This window comes from Pteronotus mesoamericanus, unplaced genomic scaffold, assembly GCF_021234165.1.
Source record: "Pteronotus mesoamericanus isolate MK-2021 breed Mesoamerican mustached bat unplaced genomic scaffold, CSHL_Meso_final contig_27, whole genome shotgun sequence".
NCBI lineage: Eukaryota > Metazoa > Chordata > Mammalia > Chiroptera > Mormoopidae > Pteronotus > Pteronotus mesoamericanus.
The window spans coordinates 17,477,240-17,500,573 of record NW_026555115.1 but is presented as its reverse complement, the minus strand read 5'-3'; the positions used below and the strand labels follow the sequence as shown (position 1 = coordinate 17,500,573).

The 23,334-nt window shown below is 36.2% G+C and overlaps 1 protein-coding gene across 2 annotated transcripts in view; it reads left to right on the top strand.

Annotated features, from left to right (window-relative positions):
* WDR33 (WD repeat domain 33) overlaps window positions 1-23,334 on the top strand; it is a 90,102-nt gene that overhangs the window by 10,939 nt on the left and 55,829 nt on the right. For both annotated transcript variants that reach the window (XM_054575060.1, XM_054575059.1), the window contains exons 2-4: window positions 19,764-19,990; window positions 20,800-20,868; window positions 21,621-21,725. In XM_054575060.1, coding sequence (XP_054431035.1) covers window positions 19,787-19,990; window positions 20,800-20,868; window positions 21,621-21,725 — 378 coding nt within the window. In that variant the 5' untranslated portion in view covers window positions 19,764-19,786. The remainder of the gene's footprint in view (window positions 1-19,763; window positions 19,991-20,799; window positions 20,869-21,620; window positions 21,726-23,334) is intronic.

Sequence of the window (23,334 nt, the reverse complement as noted above, 5' to 3'; positions counted from 1 at the left end):
GTCATACTTAACAGTGAGAAACTAGATGCTGAGATCAGGAGCAAGGCAGAGATGCCCATACTAGCCACTTCTTTTCAGCATTGTCCTGGAAGTCCTAGCAAATACAGTAAGACAAGAAAAGGAAATAAAAGGTATATACATTGGGGAAGAAGAACTGAAATTGTCTTTGTTTGCAGAAGACATGATTGTCCATGTAGAAAATCTTAAGAATAAAAAACCTCTTAATACGTGATTTATAGCACGGTTTCAGGATACAAGATAAATACCTAGAAGTCTGTTGCTTTCTCATACAGCCAGATAGAACAGTTGGAATTTGGAATTAAAAGCAGTACCATTCTACATTTGCACCCAAAACTGTACTTAAGTATAAATCACCCCAAAATGTACAATATCTACAGTAGGAAGTCTACAAAATTTTAAGGAAAGAAATCAAAGAAGATCTAAATAAATGGAAAACTATTTCATGTACATGGATAGAAAGATTCAGTTATTGTTGAGACCTGAGTTTTTCCCAACTTGATCTGTAGAATTAACATGATCCCAGTGAAAATCCTACCAGTTATTTTGTGGATATTAATAAACAAAATTCCTTTTAATCAGATAATTATTATCAATGTCTACTGAATGAATGGTTCTTGAAGAACAGATTATTCACATAGGGTATTACTGTAAGGTATTAAACATTTTAGGTAGACATAAAAGTTTAAAGAAGTTAATACCATATACTTGCCTCCTAAATTCAACATTTGTTTTAATTTTGCTGTTATTTTCTCTCTCTCTTAGTTTGCCATGGCTGCTGTAACAAAATACCACAAATTTGGTGGCTTTAACAATAGATATTTATTGTCTTACAATTAGAGATTAGGTGTCTGAGATCAAGATGTCAGCAGGGCTGTGTTTCTTCAGAAGGTGCTAGGGAAGGATCTGTCCCCAGGCTTCTATTCTAGCTTTGGTTATTTCTTGGCTTGTGTTAGCATAGTATTTTTTTTCCTCCCAAATTGTAAGAGAAAGTTTATGTACAAAGTTACAAAGGTAGTAAAAGTGAGCCATCTGTGCTGTGTAGGATCAGGAAACAAGTTACAGAAGCAAAAGAAGGGCCCTTAGAGCTTAGAAAATGGGTGACGTGCCAGGGGGGAAGAAGACAAGGACCAGAAATGTGGGCATGCTCTTGAGAGGGGGAGTGCCACCAAAGCTCCAGTCTTAATTACATGTGTCCAAAGTTTTCCCTTTTCTTTTGTTTTTTGTTTTAAAGGCCACCAGGCATACTGAATTATGGGCTTATGCTACCTCAATATAACTTTAATAACATTGTCTCTACATACACACACGGTCTGTCCAGAAAGTATCCAGCCATACGCTATGAAAAAGACATTGAAGAAGATACAAGAAACATTGTACATAGGACAATAATGCCTCAGTCCCCTTCAAAGTAGGCACCTTGGGACCTCACAGAATTCTCCAAACTGCAGCATGATGTTCCTTCTCCTCTGGTAGCAGAAGCCACGTAATGAATTTTGCCACAAAATATTTCATGTCAAGACCCTGCGTCAAAATCTTGTACAGAGTACTTTTTGGAATCCCCAGATCAGCTTCTCATTCTGTCACTGTAGGTAGCTGATCTTTGCTGGTTTCAGCCTGTACACATTCAGCATTTTCAGGTGTTCTGCTTATTGCCGGCATTCCAGAACGTGGATCGCTTTCAACAGATTCTCAACCATCTTTGAAGCGTTTATACCATACATTTATTTGTGCTGCACTCATTGCATCGTCCCTGAAAGCCTTCTGCATCATCCAAATAGTTTCTGTAGAGGAATGTTCAAGCTAAATGCAAAATGTGATGCAGATTTGTTGCTCTACTTGCTCAGTCATTTTGAATGCAACAGCCACACAGTACACTCAATGGTGTCTACTGCCTCCACAGACTAGTACAGTGAAGTTGTCATTGTTCACACATGACCATTCCAGTCCACTCTCCTTGGCTGCCAGGTTATATCGATGTTGCACAAACCATTCTTGTTATATTAACAATGGTTGGAGTTTTTGCAGACAGGCCTTGTACACACGTATTTTTTAGCTATTTGAGAGTAACTGCAGACATGACACACAATGCTTCAGCATGCAATATTAGCATGCAGTATCACATCAAAGAAAATTAGCCATAATTCCCTACTATAGTGTAATATCTGGTCCGTATTCAAAATAGCTGGATTTTTCAAACCAGGACCTAATCAAGGTTCAAATGTTCTATCTGGTTGTCTCTGTCTTGTTAACTCATCCCCTCAATTTTTGTTATTTTTCATATGTGTATTTTTTCTTTAAGACTTGTTCACAGATCCCTGACTGGTGTGGCTCAGTGAGCTGATGAATATAATAAATGAGCATAAATTTACAAAAATAATTGAGAACATTGGTGTGGGAATATACCAACAAAGCTTTTGAAAGTAGAGTCATGTGCTGCTTAATGACAGGGATACATCCTGAGAAATGTGGTAGGCAATTTCACTGTTGTGTGGAATCATAGTATACTAATACAAACCTAGGTGGTGTAGCCTACTCTGCACCTAGGCTATATGGTATATAGTCTGTTGCTCCTGGGCTACAAACCTATACAGCGTGTTACTACACAAAATGATATGAGGTTAAATCAAGCACAAGAGAAACTGATGCAATCAAGAGACACTGTAAACACAAGATACATGAGGCTGCCTCTAGAGGAGCAGCATACTGTTTTACAGCAAACTTTTTAGGAAAAGAGTACACTCTAACAATAAAAAGTATAGTATAGTATAGGAAATACAGTGACATCATTGTTTATTATTATCAAGCATGTGCTGTGTGTAGTTGTGCTATACTTTTGTATGACTGGCAGTGGAGTAGGTTTGCTTACACCAACATCACCACAAACTAGTGAGTAATGTATTACACTACAATGTTATGATGGCTGTAGCTTTCAGCTCCATTATTATAATCTTACTGGATCACCGTCTTTTTTGTAGCCCATTGCTTATTGAAATGGTATGCAGCACATTATTTGGCAAAGCTAGAGATTTTAGAAGAACATTTTTAAAAAAGGAAAACACCACTCCTTCTTTATAAAAGTAAATCATATCTGTTGTGGACAACTTAGAAAAGCCTGAGGTCTAAAGGAAGTGGTAAGATTTTACCATAATTCCATACTCTTATTGTCTTCATGTGTTCCCAGTTTTTGACTTTTGCATGAAAGTATACAGTTCTTTAAAAATAATTGTAAATTTTATTTTACAGTCTAATTTTTCTCCATAGTTTCAGATTGGGTAAATTTGTTTAAAGTATTTCAAACAAGTTTTAATAATAATATAAAATTCTATGATAAAAGTGGGCAGAAACAATTTATTCAGTCATTTTTCTCTGATTGCCTATGCCTTTGAACTGATTTCTTTTGCAAGACCGTGTTTTTAGTTGCCTACATGGATTAAATCGTCAAATGCTTTTCTGAAATTTATAAACATGTAAAGGTACTTTCTGGAAATAACTGCCAGTTGTAACATGGTTTAAAAATAGCAACAATTTTCTTGGATATCAAATACAAGATTATAAGTCATAATCATTCTGCGCTTTACAAATTTTAACTATTGGGTGATATTACTAGTCCTTAATCCTGGTCCTTCATTTTAAAGATGGAGCAAACGGAGACCCCGAGGTGCTTTCCAAGGTAGGGAAGGAAGTTACCAGAGCCTTTAGACAGAGTCTGTTTCCCTAGTTCATTGTTCTTTGCCCTCTGATAATATTGTATCCATCTCCCCAATGCTTAGGGACTCTCTGGAGGAGTTAGGAAAAACACTAGAGTGGTGGTACAACATTGCTGTGTATCTTGAATTTGCTTCTTAGATGTGACTTGAAGAAGGGGTTCTACCGTTAAGGAAATTTAAAATGGAAGAATGAGAATAATCTTGCATAATCTTGTGTATAACATCCAGTTTTATTGTTTTTTTCTTGTGGATAGTTAGTACTGCCAACCCCAGTTGATCCTTATTACTCATGGTAGTTACGTTCGGTAAAGTTAACTGCAAACACTGAACTAGCAAATACTCAACTGTTGCTCCTAGGGGAAATACAGGGTTAGATTCCTGGGAGCCTCTGGTGACAGTATTTGCCTCAGCCAATCAAAACGTAACCTTGTTTTATGTGTCTTTGCTTAAAGATACCTTATTTAATGTATGTTATTGATTCATTAACTTCGAACTCATGTCCAACAGCAGTAGTTACAGCTCATGCCTGAACTAATGCTTGAACCAAGCCCTTCTAACCATGTTTTCATAAGACACTCCCACAGCCTTCTTGTGCATAGTAACAGTAGACAGCACTGTAGCACATTTGTGTGCCATCTTAGGCAGCGAAATCATCAGTAGAAAGCACAAATAGATATGTCAAAAACATAGACTGCAAAAGGATACTTGTTTACAGTTTGAGAGAGGAAACAAGAAGGCAGAGCACCACCTGATTAGGCCTTAGCTGGGAATGGTGAATCAAGTTTTTTGCTGCTCTGTGCATGTCTACAAATAATGTCCAAAAATGGCAAATACTGATTTTGGGGCTCCAGATCAATTTTAGTGAGTAAGCATATTGGCAAATACGGAATCTTTGAGTAAGGAGATTCATTGTAGTTTGAGCACAGGGAAACAGTGTTTTTTCCTAATTGAGCTATTTTTTTGTTGTTAACTCCAGGAATATAAGACATATAATTTTAAATTCAAAATTCAAACAACCAAAAGTGTAGGGAAGTTTTTTCCCTGAACCTGCTCACGTGGAAGGCAAACGACAAAGACCTAAATGCAGATTTATTCCCAAAGCAAGGTACATAAGAGGTGGAAAGACAGAGTACCCAGGAGTAGGAATAAAACTGATTAACAACATGGAAGAAAAAGCATTCAGGCTTAATAATAATCAAGAAAGTTAAAACTATAGAAACAGCCAAGTAAAAATGATTATTTTTTAACCTAAAGTAGCAAATATTATTTGACTTCAGTAATCCCTCTTGTTTTGATGTACGTAAATGGGTCTGAGGAAAAAGCATTGTGCACAAAGATGAGTGCAATTTGAATTTTAGTAGTGTATATTTTAAATCAATTCCTGTGTCCAACAATGGGGCATTTGAGTAAATCATGTTATACTTAATAGAACATCTAGGAAGTTGTTTAAAAAAACATTTGCAGAGTTTTTAATATGGAAAACTTTTAAGATGTAGTTGTTAGGGCATAAAAGTAAAAATTTACCTGTAATCCACAATTGCAAATAGTTAACTAAAGGTGATATATTTTCTTCTTCCCTTTTCCCTTTATGTTCTCATGCTCTTTTCCTAGGTATTCTATCGTAACTATGTATTGTTTTCATAGTGGGCAAATTCTTCAAAATATGCAAATTATGAATAGGCAATACAAATATGATTCACAGTATATATAATATGTGATCATAAATGTCCATAATAGTACAACATTGAGGTAAAACAGGATTTTTAAGTGCCTTCTGATAGCCATTAGAAGGTAATTATGTACAGCATGCTTTCAATTTTTTGAATTCTGAAAGATGCATAATTCTAAAAACTTCAGAGTTTTATTATCTGTAGGAATAAAGAGATTTTCTTAAATAACTATAAGGTTATCACATAAGACAATTAGCAATAATGTAAATCTTAATTATTATCTATGCTATTTATTTAATGTAAACTAGGTAGATCCTACTTACCAAGCTTATGTAATTGAAGTGTATAAATTCAGTAAATTTGTAACTTTTTTGCACTAATTTTAAAGATTGCAGTATAATTGACATAAAACATCAGTTCAAGTGTACAACATAATGATTTGCTATTTGTATACATTGCCACATGATCACTAGGGTAAGTCCAGTTTACATCAGTCACCTTACATAGTTAAAAAGTTTTTTTCTTGTGATGAAAACTTTTATGATCAACTCCCTTAGCAACTTTCAAATACACAATAGAGTATAGTACTATAGACATCATGCTGTATATTACATTTCCATGACTTATTTATCTTGTAGCTAGAAGTTTGTATCTTTTAAACTCCCTTCACTCACGCCCCCCCCCATACCTCCCCCACACTCCTGCTCTGTGCCTCTGTATCCATGAGCTTGTTTTATTTTTAAAAAGAGTTTATTTATTTACTTTAGAGAGAAAAGAAGGGAGGCAGAAAAGATGAAGAGAAACATCAGTGTGTGAGAGATACATGATGAGTTGCCTCTCTTACACACCCAGGGAACCTGACCCACAACCAAGAAGTGTCCCCTGACTGGGATCGAACCCGCAACCTTTATGTTCGCAGGCTGGCACTCAATCCACTGATCCAAAATAGCTAGCCAGGGCTATTTTTTTTTTTACATTTCATATATATGAGATCATACAGCATTTGTCTTCCTCTGACTGACGTCACCTAGCATAATGTGCTCAATATTTGTTCATGTTGTTGCAAATAGCTCAATATTTCCTTTTTTTATGGCTAATATTCTGTGTGTGTGTGTGTGTGTGTGTGTGTGTGTAGTGTATGTGTGCAAACCATATTTAGCTACTGATCAATTGGTGGACAGTTTGTTTCCATATCTTGGCTATTATAAATAATGCTGCAATGAGCCTTGGCCTGTGGATTGAGTGCCGGCCTGCAAACCAAAGGGTCGCCTGTTCGATTCCCAGTTAAGGCACATGCCTCCGTTGCGAGCCAGGTCCACAGTAGGTGGCATGCAAGAGGCAACCATACATTGATCTTTCTCTTCCTGTCTTTCTCCCTTCCTTCCCTTCTCTATAAATGAATGAATGAATGAATGAATAAAATCTTTTTAAAAATTTTTAAAAAGCTGCAATGAACATACATCTTTTTGAGCTAGTATTTTTGTTTTCAGATAAACAGAAGTGGAATTGCTGGATCATATTGTAGTTCTACTTTTAATTTTTAACCTCTAAATTGTTTTCCATAGTGGTTGCACCAATTTATAGTTCCACCAGGAATGCACAGGGATTCCCTTTTCTCCACATCCTTGTTAGCTCTTGTTGTTTAATTTAAAAAAAAAAACCCCACAAAAATATCAAGATTCCAGCCCTTGTCCAGGTGTCCAGTTGGTTGGAGCATTGTCCCATATACCAAAAGGTTGCAGGTTTGCTTCCCAGTTAGGGCACATACCTAGTTGCGGGTTTGATCCCTGGTCAGGTCACATATGGAAGGTAACCCATCAATCTTTCTCCCCCTCCCCCCCCAAATAAATAAACATATCTTCAGGTGAGGATTAAAAAACCTGAGATTTCATCAAGGTTAGTATCTTCTTAGTCTCATAATCTAGGCTAGTTCTTTCTGACCTTTTTCTTCTCATTGCATTAACTTTTTGCTGTCTCTAAGCTAGGTGCCTTCTAGAGTCTTATAATTTAGGTTTGTGTATGCAAGTTTTTTGTTAACTTGTTTTCTCTGTATTTTCTATCCTGTAGCTCTATAGACCTAATTGGATTGTTTAATTCTTATGGATTAAAAATATATAATAATGTCTGCTTGGCAGGTGTAGCCTCATTCCAGTTATTGAACCCATCGCAGCCTTTGGCATTAAAACTTCTCATTGTGTAGATTAGTCCTCTTGTACTGATACCCTCAACCTCCAGCGGCTTCTGAGTTATTAGTAGATTGCAGTATACGAATAAAAAGTACTGCTTAAGCACATGTGAAGTGATAGCTTTTTTTGAGAGTTTTTTTAAATTTCACATTTAAATTAATGTTGGTTAAAAGTATGTCAGCCCTGACTGATGTGGCTCAGTGGTTGGACTGTGGTCCTGTAACCGAAAGGTGGTTCAATTCCTTGTCAGGCACATACCTAGATTGCGGGTCTGTCTCCGGTCTGGACGTGGGTGTGGGCATCCCCCGTCCGATTGTGTATAGTCCCCTCCAGTCGCAGATCCCCAGTCTGGGTGCCTACAGAGACAACTGATCAAGGCTCTTTGGCATCGATATTTCTCTCTCTCCATTCCTCTCTCCTTTTCTCTCTCTGAAAAAAGCAAATGAAATAATCCTCAGGTGAAGATATAAATAAAGTATTTCAAGTAGACTCAAATATTAGACTTGTCCTTTATTTATTTATTTATAATGTAATAATGAAGCTGATGTTAGTTCAGTAAAAGTATTGTATTGGGTTGAATTCTCCATTTCTCACATTCATGTTGGCTTTCAGTCTTACAGAACTTTCGGGTAAAAACTATCCCAGGATTTTGGTTGAAAACTTAATTCAACATAAATAAAGCAACTGAATTTATATTATTGTCACTTACAAATTAATCCTATCTAGTCATTAAAGAAGATGCAATAGAACCCCTATTGCTTTAGGAAAATTATACATACACTATATCCTTGAATGGGAAAAAAAATTTTTCTTTAAATTCCCACTCGAGAGAAAGTGGGGAGGGGGGGGCATAAACATCAGTATGAGAAACATCAATCTGTTGCTTCCCCTATGTGCCCCAATGGGGATCCAACTGACAGCCCAGGTATGTGCCCTGACCAGGGATTGAACCAGCAACCTTTTGTTTACAAAACTAAAGTTAACCTAAAGTTACAGAAATCTGCAGTGCTCCAACCAACTGAACCACCTGGCCAAGTCTTGACATATATTTTCTTAAGAACAAAACTGAATTGTGACTTCTGTTGAATAAGTTGAGTGAGAGAGTGAAATTTTATAGTGTTTTAAATTGAGCTTTTAATGTATCAAATCATTAAATATTATCTCCAAAAATCAAAATGTGCTGACAGAATTCTTCATACCTCATGATAAAGGTTCTTACTTGGAATAGAAGGGTTTTTTTTTTGTTTGTTTTTTGGTTTTTGGTTTTTTTTTGGCCTGATAAAGGTCATCTGCAAATGTCTATAGCTAGTGTCATACATAATAGTGAATATTGTATGTGAAGGACTAACTGCTTTCTCCTCTAAGATTGAGAACAATAGTAAGGCAAGAAAAAGAAATAATGGCTTTCAGAACATAGAGAAAGAAAATTGCCCTTATCTGCAGATGACATGATTGTCTATGCAGAAAACCTGAAGGAATCTTACAAGAGTTTCCAGAACAAGTGAGCTTATAATAAGATTGCATTTTATACAGTGGGCAATGTATAAAAATTATGTCTTTATACCAGCAGCGAACAACTGGAAATGGAAATCAGTTAAAAAAAATTAAATAGCACCTCCATAAAGGTATAAATCTGACAAAATATATATAGGATTTATGTGCTGAAAACTATAAAACACCGATGAAAGAAATCAAAGAAGGCCTAAATAATTGTAGAAAATTACTTGCTTGTGATTTAAAGATTCAGTATTATTAAGATGCAATTTTCCCTCAAATTGATTTACCCATATCAGAAGTCCAGCAATATTTTTTGTAGATAAGGAATGATAAACTGCTTTTTGAAATTATGGAATGTCAGAGAAACGTAAAATGATGAATCACTTTTGATAAACAACAACATAATTGGAGAATCTGAAGTCTAGCTGATTTCAAGACATTCTATAAAGTTACAGTAATCAAGATACTAAGGTAGATCCTGATGAAATACAGTCACTTGATTTTACCAAAGGTAAAAGTAACTTAGTTGAAAAAATATAGTCTTTTCTTGCAGTGTTACAGAGTTGGAACAATTGGACATTAGATGAGGGGGAAAAAGGGAGAGAATCTTAAACTATCCCTAATATACCTAATGTAGAAATGAACTCAAGATAGGTTGTAGATCTAAATGTAAAGTGTGAAACAATAAAAATTGGCAGAAAACATAGAAAAATCTTTGTTATCTTGGCTTAGATAAGGATTTCTTAGATACGATTAAAAACAAAATAAATTGATAAATAAGGTTTCATTATAGTTAAAAACTTCTGCTCTTTGAAGGATGCTTTGAAGCCTTGGCTGCGTGGCTCAGATGATTGGAGCATCATCCAGTACACTAAAAGCTTGCAGATTTGATTCCCAGTCAGGGCACATACCTAAGTTGCAGGTATGATCCCCATTTGGGGCCCGTACAGGAAGCAGGTGTTCCAGGTTTCTCTCTCTCTCTCTCTCTCTCTCTCTCTCACTCACTCACTCAAATAAATAAATAAATAAATAAATAAACAAATCCATCCTTGGGTGAGGATTAAAAATAAGAAAGATACTAAGAAGAGAGTGGAATGTGGCAGCCTAAGAACATATTTGCAAACACATGTCTGATAAAGGATTTGTATATAGATTATGGAAAGAACTCTCAAAACTCATCATTAAGAAAATGACCCAGCATTGGCTGGGTTGGCGCTCAGTGGGTGGAGCGCTGGCCTGTGGACCAAAAGTTTGCTGGTTTGATTCCTAGTCAGCACATGCCCAGGATGCAAGCTGGGCGACCGTGCAAGAGGCAACTGATCTTTTTCTCATGCGTATGGATGTTTCCTTCTCTTTGTCTGATAGCTCTGATCGTGTGGCTCAGTGGTTAGAACATCATCTTGTACACCAGAGGGTTGTTGGTTGCAGTTACTGGTTAGGGCTCATGCCAAGGTTGTAGGTTTGATCCCCAGTTGCGGCGTGTACAGGAAATAGCCTATCAATGTTTTTCTCTCACATCAATGTGTCTCTTTATCTCCCCTTTCCCCCTCCCTTTCTTGCTTACTCAAATCAATTAAAAAAATATCCTCGAGTGAGGATTAAAAAAAATAAAAAAGAAAACACCCCAATTGAAAAATAGGGAAGAGATTTGAACAGTTTTTCTGGAGAAGGTATATTGGTGGTAAATAAGCACTTGAAAACATGGTGCATCATTAGTTAAATGCAAATTAAAATCACAGTGAGATACTACCTTCACTGGTTAGAAAGACACAGAAACAAAACAACCCTTCCCTGGCCCTAGCTGGCAATACCAGGTATGAGGAATTGTAGTGACTGAAACTTTCAGTCACTCCAATGAGGAAGCAGAGTGTCAGAAATTTTCATATATCGCTGGTGGGAATGCAGAATAGTACACCGCTTTGGAAACAATTACGCAGTTTTCCATTAATGTTAAATGTAAACTTACATGGCTCAGCCGTTTCAGTCCTAGATATTTATCCAAGAAAAATGAAAACACATATCTACACACAAATGTTTAAGGTAAGTTTTTTTCAAATTGCCAAGCACTGCAAACAATCTAAATGGCCTTGAATTGGCGAATGGATGAACAAACTGACACCCATAGAATTGAGCTAAAAAAATTCTTGCTACTTGGAATAACATTAATGAATCTCAAAACTATTATGCTAAATGAGAAATACCAGACTCAGAAGGCTACACAATGTATGATTTTGTTTATATGATATTCTGGAAAAGAAGAAAGCTGCAATGATGGGAAACATATAGTTACCCAACCACCTCCCAGAATTTACAGTCGCGTACCCAATGTGCTAGTAAGCCAAACGCTGAGACATGCCACTTGGAGATAGAAAAAGGTTTACTCAATTTGTTTAAAGGGAGAAGCTGGGAGAGCAGGATCTCTTAAACTCATCTTCTAAAAGCAAAAGGAGGGAGTCTTTTAGGCACCTAAGTGATATGGGAAGGGAAATTTCAGTGAACTGAGGGGGAAAGTCTCTGTTTCTTTAGCCCAGGTAACATTTTGTGCCACCAGACTTCTGAGTGTCATCAACTGGTTGCAACTTTGTTAAAGGCATTTATTTCTTCTAGGAAAGAAGCTCATTCTTCTCATGACCCTGAAGTTATCTTCTCCTGCTTGACAAGGAGGCCACTTCAACTTACAACTAAATTGAGAACAAGGGGTGTTGGGTGGGAAGTGAAGTATACAGCATGTGCAAGTGAACAGAGGCCTGAACAAAGGCCTAATGGTTTTGTGCTTTACTAGCTGCATTTTTCTGTTCTCTCAATAGACAACTTTATTTATTTATTTTAGTGGGGGGGAGGGAGAGAGAAAGAGAGGGAGATAAACATCAGTGTGAGAAACAGAAACATTGAGATCGGTTGCCTCTCTCATACACCCTGACTGGGGACTGAACCCACAACCCAGGCATGTGCCCACCAGGAATCTGGTGACCTTTTAGTCTGTAGGAAGATGCCAAACCAGCTAGCCTGTCAGGGCAGGTCAGGGAAACTAACCTTGTTTTTCTTTTTAAGGATTTTATTTACTTAATAGAGGGGAAGGAAGGGAGGAAAACGGAGAGAAACATTAATCTGTGAGAGAAACCTCACTTGGTTGCCTCTCGGCCCCCATCCGGGAACCCTGCCTGCCACCCACGCATGTGTTCCAACCTGGAATTGAACCAATGGGGAATCGAACCTGCTACCTTTCGGTTTGCAGGAAGACCCGCAGCCCACTGACCTGTACCAGTCAGGGCTAATATGCTTTCTTAATCTTTGACAATAAGCTATGTGACAACCATAGCAATCAAAACATTTAGTTAAAGCCTATTAACTATATTTCTAGACTCTGATCTGATACCTAAATGTGTTTATTGTTGACCGTCAGTTTCAAGATGAATGGTTGCCAGGGCTAGGAGTAGTAGTAGATTGTTGGCAGAGTGCCAGTATGAAGGACTATATGGGGACGATAGAACTGTTCTGACTCTTGACTGTGCTTGTTCCATAATTCTATGCATTTGTGAAAACTTAGAAGTGTACACCAAAAAGTGAATTTTATTGCATGAAACTTTAAAAATAAGAGTATGAGAAGACAGGCCACACACTGGGAGAAAGTGTTTGTGGAGGATATATCTGATAAAGGACAGTCATAAAGAATTTACAAAGAACTCTTAAACATTGAACAGTAAGAAAATAATAACCTTGATTAAAAAATGGGCATAAGATCTGAACAGGCACACTACCAAAGAAGATATACATGTTAATAAGCATATGAAAAGATGTTCAAATCACATATCACTACACAACTATTAGGGTATATGAAATCGCAAACACTGATACCACCAGATGTCGCTGCGGATGTGGAACAGAAACTCCCGTTCATTGCTGGTAGGAATGCAGAATAGTGTAGCCACTTTGGACAGCTTGGCAGTTTCCTACAAAACTAAGTGTACGTTTACAAGATGATTCAGCTGTCATGCTTCTTTGTATTTACCCAAATAGCTGAATATATGTCCATACAAAAACCTGCACCTGAATGTTACAGGAGATTTATTCTTAGTTGCCAAAACTTAGAAGCAACCAAGAAGGCCTTCTGTAGGTGAATGGATAAACAAACAATTGAGACAGTGGAATCATATTTAACACTGAAAAGAAATGAGCTGTTGAATTAAGGAAAAGATGTGGAGGGACCTTACATACACTTGACTAAGTGGAAAAAGCCAATCTGAATACATTTGTCAAAACCCATAGGATGTACAATACCAAAAGGAAACCCTCATGTAAATTATGGGCTTTGGGTGATAATGAGGCATCAGTGTTGGTACAGTGATTTTAACAAATGTTCCATAAAACGTATACACACAAAAACAAATGTAGCAGTCTGATACTGGCTGTTGTGGGGGGAGGGGCTGTGTGTGTATGTGTGTGCTCTGTCAGTTTTGCTGTGCACATAATAGTGCTTTAAAAATAGTCTATATAAAAATAATACATATAAAAGAAACAAAAGACAAGCTGTGGTATTCACACTTGAGTATGTGATAAATATTTTTCTGGAAGATCAATGTAGGTTGCCTGTTGCTTCAAGGAGGAAACTATATATTTGTTGCCAGTGATTAAAAAATGAGTTTTAAAGCAAAAAGTAGAGTTTTAGAAAACTTGTATCTTCCACGTGAGATTGAATTTCCCAATAATTAATAGTTTTAATGTTAAGACCAGTGATGATTTTAATAAAAATGTCATTTTTTGTTTCATAAGTAATGTGACAGTTAACATGTAACTGTGGAACCAGTGGTTTCCAAATGGTCAGTGCATGCTGTTCTAAAATCATGCATGGATAAATGTTTCAAAGCACCAAATACACCAGTGCCTTTAAATGTGAGAGTTCAAAAAGTTTATTGGTTTAATTCAAATGTCACGTTTGTTAACAGTTAATATTTAATAAGCTACCACTGGTCAAATTTTGTTGGAATATCAAAGAATATGCACATTATCTGAGAAGGTTATTAAAATCTCTTTTTCCAAATATATACATCTGTGTGGTTCCAGATATTTTTCATAAACTTCATCCCAAGTAAGAGGGCAACAGATTGAATACAGAAGCAGAATGAGAATCCATTTGTTTTTTATCTAAACTAGACATTAAAGATATTTATAAAAATATAAAACAAAGTCATTTTCTTCGCTAGTTCTTGGGGAAGGGGAAGTAGTTATAATGATTTTGTCATTTAAAAAAAAATCAGCATTTATTTTATGTTGAATTTACCCCTGGGCCGTAAGTTTTTGTTTATTCAGTTTCTTCTGGCTTATCTTTTATTTTCCTCTTCGGAATTATGAACAACCTGCTCTTCTTCAGTAACAATCATCTCCATGTGGCAGGGAGAGATGATTTAATCCACCCATTAGCTTCTCTCAGTTCTGCACCTCATCTTGGGAGCTCTGTTCACCTGGATTTGCTCACTGACTTGAGAATCTACATCCAAACTCTTAAGTTCAGCATTACTCTCTACATTTTTAAGCACCTGCAGCAAAAATTGGGGACTGTTTCTGGGCCACCAACCAACCCTGTGTCCAGCCCCACTGTTTGACCTGGGCATGCCTACCAACTCCACCATTGTAACAAAAGAATAGCACACTTTGCTTCCTGTGAAGTGACATCCATCAGTTACATGGTGGCTTTTTGGATATATGCATACCCTTGGTGACTTGGGCGGTTTCATAAGCGTTCTTAAAGCGAACATGTAAGGTTTGAACCTCTTGGTTTGCATGATTTTGTAGGGTTTTCTGGGTCAAGTAAATAGCAAACGATTTTCAGAGGTCACCTCAGGTGTCTTATGGGAAGAAATGTTTGTCATTTTAAAAGGAATTACTTTGTGTTTTTCTCTTTTAATTTCTGAGAAGTATCCGTAAACACCACAGTAAACAAATTTGGATGAATCCTCAGTTTTTAAGAGTAAAAGAGTCCTGAAATAAAAGCTTTAAGAGCTTGCTGGTATAAGGAAACTTTCAGAAGTAAGTCATCTAAATTCCTTAGTCCATTGGTTCTTAAATTTTGCCACACTTCAGTATCACCTGGGAGCTTTATATTTTCCATAACATTAAATCAGAATAAACATGAGAACCTTCAAGCATGGCTTTGGGAACTCCTGGTTTCAGTTGGTACTTGAAACTTTGAATTCCTTATTCCAGCTTTGCAAGAGGGCTGGAGTCACTTTATGCACTTGATGTTTACTTACCTTATCTAGAAAATTGTACTTAGTTTTTCTTTATTTTTGCAAAAGTGAATTCAGTAATCCAGTGAGAATTAGTTTGCCAACTTTTATTGGTTTAAATCATTGATAACTTAATGTATAATCCAGTTTAAAAAACAATGGAAAAATCCTCTTACTTTGTATGCTAATGACGGGGGGGCGGGGCGGGGAACGACACTCAATAACTATCTCCTTTGAGAACAATTTCTTTATCCCAGAATTACACCTTTGAAATACTGAGTTGTTACTTTCTAATTAAGTAGATAGCCAGACATGTGGTCATGTGCATTATATATTAAAGTCAGCTCTTGAAGTTGTGCAGAAAACTAAATGTAAAAAGCCCAGTACAGTGTCAGGTAGCATACATTAAAATGGTCCAGTGCATAAAATAGTCCAGTAAAGTTACATTAAAAAGTTTATGTAACTTTATAGCTAAGTATACTGTAGAAGCTGCTTACCCCAAATTATGAAGAATTACGCAGGTAAGTCTGTGGCTGAAAGCTATAAAAGTTGGAAAACTTCTACATTGAGAGTTAATTGATTATTTCTTTATTTAGTTTTTAGAGGGGAAAGGAGGGAGCAAGAGAGGGAAACAACAGTGTGTGGTTGCCTCTCATGCACCCCCTACTGGGAACCTGGCCTGCAACCCAGGCATGTGCCCTAATTGAGAATCAGACGGGTGACCCTTTGGTTGGCAGGCCAGCACTCAGTCCACTGAGCCACACCAGCCAGGGCTAAAATCGATTTTTAATGTCAGATTTAGACATCAGCAAATTTATGGTAGCAGTCTTAAATTGCTTTTCTTTAAGTTGACTATTCCATATGTGTGTTCTCAGTATGGGGGGGTTTGATCTTACCAACTAGTGAATTGCTCATGTTAACTTTTTAAAATTGATTTTTGCTGAGATAAGTTTATATTAAATGCATTTGCAAGGAATAATGCAGAGGGATCCTGTGTATCTTACCTAGATTCTCCCAATGGTAACAACTTGCAAAACAGTATTACAAGTTGAGTAATGACATTATATGCTGTAATCTACAGATACTCAAGATTTCCTGAGTTTTTCTTGTACTTGTTTGTGTGTGTGTGGTTCTCTGCAATTTTATTATATGTATATGTTTCTGTGTCTACCACCATAGTCAAAATACTTAACAGTTCATCTCTATAATGGTTCCTCTTTGACTGTTATAGACCTCCACCCCTGTCCCTAATTCCTGACAATCACCAGTATCCATCTCTGTCATTTTGTTATTTCAACAGTGTCATATAACTGGAAGCACACACTGGCAGGTGTGGCTTAATTGGTTGGGCATTGTCCTGTAAACCAGAAGGTCACAGGTTCAATTCCTGGTCAGGGCACATGCCTGGGTTGCAGATTTGGTCCCTAGTTGGTATGTGTGCAAGAAGCAACCAATCTATGTTTCTCTCCCTCACTTTCTCCCTCTGTTCCCCTTTCTCTAGAATCAGTAGAAAAAAAATTAAATGGAAGCATACGGTATGTAACCTTCTCAGTAGGCTTGTGTATCTTACCACAGTCCAGCAAAATCATGTGAACTTTTAAAATCCATTTATTTAAACAGCTGCTTTCTATTTTATTCTTTAATGAAAGATTAAATGGTCTCAGTATAATTTCTCTTTATTTGTTCAGGATTCACATTTATTAAAGATGAGACAATAAGAGAGAGAACATGTTGATCAATTTGTTACTGGCCTTGTATTACCACTTGTGTAGATCTCCACAGAGTTCAAATTAGGTATCAAATTTCTTTTAGGGTAGGTTATGCATGCCAGGACCTACTAGTCTGGAGATACATTATCTAAAACAGAGGTTCCCAGGCTGAAGTTCTGACCTTGAAGGCCAGCTTTGTGTTAATGAGTATAGGAATCTTAAAACCATATATGTTTTTTTATTTTTAATTTTTAAAAAGATTTTTATTTATATTTTTAGAGAGAGGGGAAGGGAGTGAGAAAGGAACATCGATATGCGAGATACATTAATTGGTTGCCTCTTGCGTCCCTCAACTGGGGACCTGTGCCCTGACCAGGAATCGAGCTGGCAACCTTTCGGTTCACAGGCTAGCACTCAATCCACTGAGCCACAACAGCCAGAGCTCATTTATTATTTTTTAAAGACAGTAATTGTACTTGATACCCTAGCTATTTAACGCATCAGTAATCTGCTTTTGGTTAGAATTCTTTCATCTCATTTGGGAAAACAAACTTTGTTGTGCTGATCAGGAGTTCTGATTAGTGATGGACACGGTAAGAATTGTTGGATTTGGTGATTGGGCTAGACTCTGGTGCCCTGCTGGACAGATGCTATTGTGAAATTCTTTGGCTATAGATACACAATGGCAGCAGGAATTAAGTAATCATAAGTGGAATGTGCGTGGATAGGTAAGCCCGGGTTTCACTTAATGATTTGTTAACATTAAACCATTGTTTTTACTTTTGACAGTTTAACAGGAAGAAAATAATTTTTTACATTATGACCCAGTGTTGTACATACGCATACAGCTATTAACAGAAGTTTCACAAAAGCATTTCTTTCCTTTAAAATATGTAATTTAGTCCTATGTATTCTGTTTTTTTTTTTTATTACTAAGGAAATGCTGGCTGTCAACGATGGCGATTTCAAGGACCACCCATAGGGTGTGACTCCTCGTTTAAAGAAAAACTACATCAGGCCTATTTATGACCTTCCAGGTCAAAGGATTTTTTTGATGCAGAGCTTCAGTTCTACCTTCCTGAATCGTAGTTTAAAGATCTTTTTATTCAGTTATGTGAAGTATTTGGTGCTTTATACTGAATTCATTTTGGATTAAATTTGTGGAATTAGTCAAGTTTTAGCAATGTCATTTTCTTGTAAAAACTGTATATTTCATCTGTATTTTAGTTGGAGATCAGCTGTGATGGTTAATAGAGTCAGAAGTGTTTGGGAAAGATTATTTTGGATTGTTTGGTTAGGGGAAAAATCATGCTGGCCATGTTATGCTTAGTGGATGAGAAAGTGTCACTCACTTTGTTTCTTTCCTAACGGTCTTTCCCTCCCCCTTTTTCCATCCAACTCCACATTTAAACTACTTAAGGCCAAATTATACTGTAAGCCTCAGCTATGTTGTATCTTCATCGCCTATAATAGTTTCTGGTAGAGAAACATAGTAGATTCTCACTGTAGTATAGATTCTCATAATGCTTTCTTTTTGATCTTTTCTGATAAACTTGTCAGTCTTTTGAGAACAGACTGTGTGTGTGTGTGTGTGTGTGTGTGTGTGTGTCCATCTGTCTGTGTCTGTTTGCCTGTCAAGTAGTTCAGTGCTACTAGGAATTGCGTTTCTCATGACACAGGGATTTTTCACCTATTTCAGCAATTCCTAATGTGTGTGTATTCATAGCTAGTAACTGCCTTAGTGATTTTGATGGTGCCTGCTCATTACCTATTGTAATGAGTCTTTCCATATAATCTCCAGTTTTAGTCTTAACCTCTCTCATGAATCCTTCCTGTTCATTATACTACTCATTCTTGCTCCATTTTTTGAGGTTTTGTTAATACTTGTACACAGTTGGGTTGTTTTTTTTTTACTTTAATTAGAGGTTTAGGTTCAAGAAAATGAATTGAATTATATAGCACAGTTCTACAATGTGAAATTTGTAATGACTTTTCTTAAAGAAAAGCATTTATGTTTCTTCTGTCTAGTTTCCGTGTTCAACTATAATTTTGGTAATACCATGTGACTAAGATTATAAAAAATTGTTTTGTAATAGTTGGAACAAGAAGCAGAATTACAGTGAAAGTATGGCCTTACGCACACAAACATTGGAGAACTAAGTCTGGGCATTCCATTTTGTCAGACAGCTTAGTTACTACATTGGCTAAAGGAATAATATATTTTGTGCAAAATAATACATTTATGAAAAAAGATCTTGGGAGTTACCTACAATAATCTCATTATCCAGGCTGAGAAAACACAGAATAGTTTAGTGGCTTGGCCTAACTGGGGGGAGAAGTTGAAATGATTTGGTTTACTATCAGATATCAAACATCTAATGAAAACTTCATTTTAAAAATGTGAACAGTTCTCAGTGATTCTGCCTCCCTATCTCCTCCCCTATTCGCCTACCCCACATATGCACAAAACACAACCCACTCAAACCAAGCTGTTATAAATTGTGGTTTTTCCTTCCATCAGGCTGAATTTACCACAAAAGCTTATTAGTAGCACTTACTCTATGAATTGGCCTTTTTCGAATATGTAACTGGTCTCTGCCATTAAATCTAATAGTTCATTTTGTAAACAGGATTGGCTAAAAGCTAGAAATGATGTATATTAGAGAAAGGAAGAGAAGTGTAAAAATGTTCATTTGAAAATGTTTTCAGTGCTGATATTTGTAGTGAAAGTACTTTTTCTCTACCCCAGTGACCTAGAACGAAAACATCACCATGGCTACAGAAATTGGTTCTCCTCCTCGTTTTTTCCATATGCCAAGGTTCCAACACCAGGCACCTCGACAACTGTTTTATAAGAGACCTGATTTTGCACAGCAGCAAGCAATGCAACAACTAACCTTTGATGGAAAACGAATGAGAAAAGCAGTAAACCGAAAAACTATAGACTATAATCCATCTGTAATTAAGTATTTGGAGGTAAGTTCAGGTCATGTATTTCAGGTGACCAAACTTTACTTTTATTTATTTTTTTTAAAAGAAAGTTTTAAAAATGAAGGGTAATAAGTATACCTATATTTCATGAATTAGTGAGATTTTAAATTAAGCCAGTCACTAGTACTTAAAAAACATCTGCATGAATTATCTTCACAAAATCTATTAAAGCTAGACCCCAGTTTAGAAGTAGGCATTGCTCTAAAGGGTCACAACAATCTCAGAAGAAGGTACTTTAATCCCTTGGCCAGCCTTAAAATATTTAAAATACTCACAGAGTACATGAAACATTAAAAGACTCCCAGCATAGGAAGCAGTATGTTGTATGCACATAAGAGAAAAAGATTCATTCAGAGGTAGACAGATTTAGATTTTTCTATGTATTTCATTTGGGAAACTAGACTAGGAGAGTTTGAGAGGAATTAAGAAAACCAAGGGTAAGATGTAAGAAATTGTTTTTGTGCTGAAGATTTTGGAGGAATTGGGAGTGTCGCTTTACTCCTTTTTTTTTTTAAAATCCCTATAATTAAGGTGCGTATGGTCAATGAGAATGTGTTGGGAATTAAGAGCGTTTTGAATGACTGGTGGGGGTTGTGAGTAAGGAGAGGAGCGAAATTCTAAACAATGTCTGTAAGATAAGATGCCAACTGTTATGTGTGTTTTAGAACATGAAAAAAATTTAATCCTGTTTTCTCATTTAATAATAGTTTACATTTTGTTAATTACTTTAGTTTCATATTGAGTGCAATTAGATCATATATCAAGTGATTAATTAATGGATTTATTTTTAACAGAACAGAATATGGCAAAGAGACCAGAGAGATATGCGGGCAATTCAGCCTGATGCAGGTTATTATAATGATGTAAGTATTTGATGTTTTACTGGCTTAATATAACTTTTTCATTGGGTATTTGAACCTAAAAACATGTGATCTTAAATTCAATCATGGAATTTTTACATGTTTGTAATAAAAACAAAACATTCCTAATGGGTACTGTAACACATTTGTGTAAACCATGAGGTTTTTTTTTTTTTTTTAATCTAATGATGGCTGAAAGCAGTGTTCAACATAAAATTGCACTGCCTCAAAGTCTGTGTAATAGGAAAGTTAATTTTAAATTTGGCATACTGTTGATTTTGAGAAATAATTGGGGAAATCATATACTTGATTTTGTTGTTTATTTAGTAATAGTTGGCACTTCTCCTGTGTTTCAGTTTTCTTTAATTAATGTAGAATAATTATAATCTGTTATTACAGTTTTTTAAGAAGATTTTATTTATTTTTAGAGATGGGGGAGGGAGGGAGGGAGAAAGAGAGGGAGAGAAACATCGATTGGCTGCCTCTCACATGCCTTCAACTGGGGGCCTGGCCTGCATCCCAGGCATGTGCCCTGACAGGAATCAAACCAGCGACCTTTCATTTCATAGGCTGGCGCTCAATCCACTGAGCCACACTTGCCAGGGCTATTATTACAGTTTTTTAAGAGTCCTGTATATTCATGAATTTGTATTTAAATGTTGAAATAATCACTTTGCATGTCTCTGGTTTATGCTCTATGCATAATCAGGTGTTTTTAAAATCCAATTTTCTTTTTCTTTCTTTTTTTTAAATAGCTGGTACCACCTATAGGGATGTTGAATAATCCTATGAATGCAGTAACAACAAAATTTGTTCGAACATCAACAAATAAAGTGAAGTGTCCAGTATTTGTTGTTAGGGTAAGTATTCTGTCGGGTATTTTTGGAAGAGATCCTGAGTTAGTCAGTGAATATATTTAACAGGACAAAGGAAATGAAACATTACTTTAAATGAATATCTGGGATAAAAATCAGTGTATTGCTAATAATTTTATTTTGTAATACCCAATTTATCCACTATATCCACATTTAGTAAGGTACTACTTTTAGATTATTTTCTTGTTATTACAGTTCCCATAGAATTCTTTCTGAGCTGGCCATAAATATATATATTGCAGCAGGTCTCAGATTTGCGCTTGAATGGGAGTACTTTTGTTGTTTAGAAAGCAGCATCTCAAGGCGAATGAAAACTCTTGGGTATTACTAGGAGGGAAAATGCCTGAGAAAAGCTGAAGATAAATGGTAGACCATAATTATCAGCTCCATGAAGATACATAGTAGGTACTCAATACATTTTCACTATAATTTTGAAAATATAATTTAAAAATAAATAGTGCATGTATGTGGTTCAAAACATTGACAATTGAAGGGGTTTGCAATAAAATGTTTTCCCATCTCTGCTAGGCCAGTTAATAATCCATGTTTAGCAAATAAAAGACTGTCATAGCAAATATGTGGCAAATAAGCAAAATAAATTAGTCCTCTCATATTAGGGAGGTGTGGTAGACAGCATGGAGAACTGAGAGGAGCTAGAAGAGATGCTGGTTTGAGCTCCATAAAAATGTTGCAGTCAGTTTAAGGCCTCCTGTTTGATTCAGAAGCCCACCTCAGTAGATATATCAGTAAGGAAACACCTATTTAAATGGTTTTTGTGTTAGTAGAGCCAACCAGCATGTAGGATAACTATTTGCCAGGGAATTTTGGAAAAGGAGTATGATGCGCAGCTAATTTTTTCAAAGATTTTATTTATTTATTTTGAGACAGGGAGCAAGAGAGGAAGAAAAGTATCACTGTGTGTTTGCCTCTTGTGTGCCCTATTAGGGACCTGGCTTGCAACCCAGGCATGTGCCCTGACTAGAAATTGTACTGGTGACCGTTTGGTTTGCAGGCCAGCACTCAATCTACTGAGCCATACCAGCCAGAGCGATGTGCAGCTAATTTTAATGTCATCTTAGCATAACACAGAACACTTTTTTGAAATGAATGAAATCTGAGCTTTTGTTATCCTGTGTTCTTCTTGATGGGTAAATTTCTCATTTGGGGATCAATCTATAAGAATTTAGGACAAATTTGCACATAGTGGCATAGTCCAAATTATAAGGTATTAAGACATAGAAATGTGGGTCCTGTATCTGCAATGTTGTTGCCTGTAGTATCTACTGGGTTGAGATCCAGAGCGGATAATAGACACTAGGGAAGTGGGAGAATTTTATTCATAATAATCCAAATCATAATCTGCAGGTAAGCAGTAAAAAGCCAAATTGTCATATATATCTTCATAATTTTCCACATAGTTTTCATTTTATGTATTTTGTCCTCTTGTTCCTATGAGCACATTTGTATTTTTCAACTTTGTATCACAGTTTTTATTTATTTATTTTAAAGATTTAATTAATTTTGTTAGAGAGCTACATTTAAGTGAAAGTCAATATCATTTACTTAATGTTGATTATTGGATATTTTGTAAAGA